A 4,558-nucleotide genomic window follows, 5' to 3' on the forward strand; every position below is an offset into this window, starting at 1 on the left:
AAAATTAATAAAATATAATTATAGAAAAAAAATGCATAGCATTTTGTCAAGCTTTTCACAAAATAAAATTCCATTAAGCTGTTAAAAAAAAAATCTCCCTCCCAGCCCCCATGAGCAGGAAGGCCGTCCCTGAGGAACTTCACCCCTTCTTATGGTGACATCTGCATCCCAGAGATGCACAGGGCAGACCTGTGCACATGCTATGTCCAGAGGGGGTGTCCAGAGAAGCCCTGAGATATGGTGGCTGTCCAAGGCCCGTGGGGAGTCACCCAGTGTGTGAACTGCCCACAAGTCCCCTGCTCGCCAGACTCCCTCCCCCTGGGGCTTAGGGCAGGCGGCCTCTGCTCGGTCAGTACTGAGCGCGGAGAACACAGTGAGCTGCTAGGTCTGTTTGCCCCTTACCTCCCTGGTCACACAGAACACAGCTCATCAAAGACGAACGGAGCTCACAGGACGGAGGGCATGAGCAGGCGGCAGGCAGCTGAGGGCACGGCTCCCATCGGCGGGTGCACTCACACCGGCAGGTGCACTCACACCGACAGGCTCGCTCACACCCCCAGGCTCACACCAGCAGGTGCACTCACACCGACAGGCTCGCTCACACCCACGGGCTCACACCAGCAGGTGCACTCACACCGACGGGCTCGCTCACACAGGAGGGCACTGCTCACACCAGAGGGTGCACTCACACTGGTAGATGTGTTCACACCGGCGGGCAATCTCACACTGGTGGGTACTGTTCACATCACACACCACGAGGTCCTCTCACCTCGGTGGGCATTCTAATGCTGATGGGCACTGTTCACATCAGAGAGCGCTCTCCTATCAGCAGACACTGTTCACACAGCGGGCACCACTCACACCAGCGGGCACCGTTCCCCTCAGTGGGCTTGCTCTGACGCTGGCAGCTATAGTTGCTATTTAAGCCTTCGTGGCGCAAAGGAAACCCACCCCGTCACCTCCCAGCGCTGTCTCAGCTCCTTATAACCGCGGCCAGTCTACCAGTGGTGCTTTCTCTTGACCCTAAGTACAAAGCCAATACCATGAACCTAGGAAGCCTTAGTTTTCAGTTCAGGGGTTTAAATTTGACAATTAAACAGAAATTCAAAGAAAAGAAAATACCTGTTATCCTACAAATCGACCAGAGCACTTTAACTTTTGCATATTAAACTTCAACCGTTTTCCACGTACATGTGCATTTTCCCCCTTAGGTCACTCAACACCAAAGTCAAAGGGAAGATTGTGGAGGGCCTGCTTGTCCCAGTCAGGACGCATTTCCCCTCAAGTCAGCATGGCTCTCCCCGGGGTCCCCTGCCACCTGCCTGCTCCCAGAAATCACCGCACACGAACAAGAAAGTAGCCACAAACCACACTCACCTCCCAACTCAGCATTACCAAACCAAGTTAAGTCGCTAGGTCAACAACGCTATCAAGTTAACCAGAACAGTCCTGAGGGCTTGTTGTGTGCTAAGCACTTACCATGAGTTGTTGTTCCGTTGTTGTCATTAGGTGCCATCAAGTCAAGCACGACCCACAGCAACCTGTGAACAACAGATCTGACCCGTCCTCCACGTGCCACCCTCATCATCTCTGACACACCTGAGCCAGTGCTGCAGTCACTGTTCAGCCCAGAGAAAACAAAATGCTCAAAACTGGACCAACAGGCAAAATCACGAAAGGTGGAGAAAAGACTGCCGTTGTCAAATATTTCATCACACACAGATCTACAATCAACACTCAGAGAAGCGCGTGCGGCCAAGGCTGCCCAGGGGGAAACCCGGGGAGCCCACGCTGTGCTCCACACTGGCCTGACCCCAGCACCCCTGGCCGGACCCACACGGTCTCCCTCCTGCCCTCTACAGAGTCAGCCCACAGTCCCAAAGCTCCCGTGATGAAGGAGCTGACAAGGACCCACGAGTGGAGAGCAGCCCCAGGTGGCCACAAGCAGACAGTGGACAGCGCTTCACCCAGATGGTCAATCCCCAGGAGCCACTCTCTGCCTGTGTGACCTGGCCCCTCCCCACCTCAGCCTGTCCACATCATGAAAGCTGTGTGAGTGGGAAAGAAAGTGTCTGAACTGTGTGTCTGAACCCCTGACTGCCACCATGTGTTCCTTCAAGGGGGCCCAGTCTCTCAGCGCCCAACAGACCAGGCTCCTCCAAACAGCATCCACCTTATTTTCTCTCAGAAAAGACTTCCACCCACCCAAGATGCCCAGGGGAAACAGGAGAGAGGGCGGCCCGTCCTCCATGCTGTTTCCCTCCTCGTGCAGAGAACGGTGCGCCATGAACACGTCCACCCAGGACAAGGTGCTCCGTGAACACGTCCACTCAGGACACCCAGGACAGGGTGTGCCGTGAGCACGTCCACTCAGGACAAGGTGCGCTGTGAACACGTCCACCCAGAACGGTACGTCCACTACAGGATGCGGGGTACCGTGAACATGTCCACTACAGGACAGGATGCGCTGTGAACACATTCAGTATAAGATAGGGGTGTGCTGTGAACACATCTGCGGCAAGTTGGGGTGCACTGTGAACACATCCAGTATAAACAGGGGTGCGCTGTTAACACACCCACCACAGAATGAAGGTACACTGTGAACATGTCCACTGCAAAATGGGGTGTGCTCTGAACACATCCACGACAGGATTAAGGGGTGTTCTGTGAACGTGTCCATACAGTATTGAGGGGTGCACTGTCAATATGTCCATTACAGGATGGGGTGTGCTCAGAGCATGTCCACTCCAAGATTAAGGGGTGCGCTGTGAATGTGTCTGTTACAGGAGTTGGAGGTGCGCGGGATGTGTCCATTTCAGGATTTGGGGGTGCACAGGAAATGTGTCCACTGCAGGATGGGGTGCATTGTGAATGCAGCTGCTACAGGTTTTGCGGTGCACCGTGAACATGTCCAGTGTGTGATGGGGTGCACTGTGGACGTACCCCCTGTAGGATGAGGGGTGTGCTGTGAACACAACCATGTAGGATAGGGGCGCTCTGTGAATGCATCTGCTACAGAATTTGACAGTGGAGCAGATACCCTGAAGGCCTGGAAGGACAGACAACTAGGAATGCCTAGGTGCACGTCAGCCAGGACAGACAAGGTCAACGTGGGCACATGGAGGGGAGTGTCACAGAGACCGAGGCTGCCCCAGGCTACGTGACCACACTCGTCCAGCAGTGTCAGCACAGAACACAGAGAAACTGGGTGGTGATGTGAAGGGCTGCAGACCGGCCGCACCGCAGGGCTGGGCCCGACTGGGACCTCACGGCGGCGCCCACGCTGTGCTCCACACTGGCCTGACCCCTGCACCGCTGGCTCGGCCCTCCGCAGCATCACGATGACCCCACAGAAGGCAGCAAGCGGCCACCTCTGTCAGCGTCAGTCCTTCTCAAGCCCTGCGCCCCAGCTCCTCTCCAGGACCCACAGACCCACTCCGCGGGGCAGCTCGGAGGAGAACGCAGGGGAGGGTGGGGGCAGGAGAAGGAACAGAAAGCACACAGCACAAAGAGGACCACGAGCCTGTCTGTTGTGCTGCACTGCCCCGCAGAGCGGGGGGACATGGCCAGCCCTGCGAGGGGTGAGCCCAGCACAGCCACACACCCCAGCAGTGTCCTCATGCAGGACAGACTCACCGAGGTCCGTGTTGGGGCCGGCGAGGAGCTGCTGGAACTTGTCGAGCCGGGAGGCCTCCCTCTCACTCAGGGCCGCGCTGCTGAGGACACCAGGGTCAGACGCCCCTCCCAGGGCCACGGTGGCTGAGGGGGGCAGGGACTGCGAGCGCTGCAGGGGTGCGGCTTCACTGGGGCTTTCTGTGGGACAGAGAAGAGCAGTGAGGACACACCTCCCACCGGCCCCCTCCACCAGCAAGGCCACACCTCTGTCCTCGCACTAGACAGGGTGGCTTGGCTGTGCCCTCCTCCCAGCACCTCCCGCTTCCCTGTCCTGGGGACCTGCACCCCTCTCGGCATCCAAGTGTCTCCTACGCCCCGCCTCAGGGACAGCCCTGCTCACTCAGACCGCCTGAGAATCAGCACAGGCACGGGAGACAGGGCCGCCCCGAAAACCTCCTCCTCCTCCTTCAGTTGGGAGTTCTAAGGACAGGCTTCAGCAGGACGTGGGCAGCCCCGGCCAGGGGAGCTGGGCGTCAGGCACCCCACGCCCAGTCGCTAGTCAACCCATCTGCTTCCCCAGGACAGGCAGCACCCAGTCTCAGCAGAGCTCGGTCCAGCTCACAGAGAAGGCAGCCAGACGGCACAGGGAGACAGGGCCTCCCGAGGGTGCAGAGCGACACGCAGCGAGGCTGCAAGGTGACCTAGAACAGGAGCCCAAGACCAGCAGCAGCACTCAGTGTTCACCTAGCAACAGGCTAACGGTTCCTCTGCACCCCTGCAGGGGCTCCCAGAACCACCGTCACTGGACCCGAGTCCCTGCAACGACCCCACCTGTCATCAATCAGAAGGCGGCGTGCAGGGATCCCGATACTGAGCATGGCACCTGTCACTGACCAGCCCGAGGGCGGGGACACCAGGTGTGGCACCTGTCACCGACCAGCCC

The 4,558-nt window shown here is 58.1% G+C and overlaps 1 protein-coding gene across 1 annotated transcript in view; it reads right to left on the reverse strand.

Moving 5' to 3' along the window:
- TBC1D22A (TBC1 domain family, member 22A) overlaps positions 1 to 4,558 on the reverse strand; it is a 265,500-nt gene that overhangs the window by 257,127 nt on the left and 3,815 nt on the right. Inside the window, exon 4 of the mRNA XM_006888120.1 lies at positions 3,637 to 3,813. Within this exon, the coding sequence (XP_006888182.1) occupies positions 3,637 to 3,813 (177 nt within the window). The remainder of the gene's footprint in view (positions 1 to 3,636; positions 3,814 to 4,558) is intronic.

The sequence above is a fragment of the Elephantulus edwardii genome, unplaced genomic scaffold, assembly GCF_000299155.1.
Source record: "Elephantulus edwardii isolate Elephantulus edwardi_28Jun2011 unplaced genomic scaffold, EleEdw1.0 scaffold00064, whole genome shotgun sequence".
NCBI classification, from domain to species: Eukaryota; Metazoa; Chordata; class Mammalia; order Macroscelidea; family Macroscelididae; genus Elephantulus; species Elephantulus edwardii.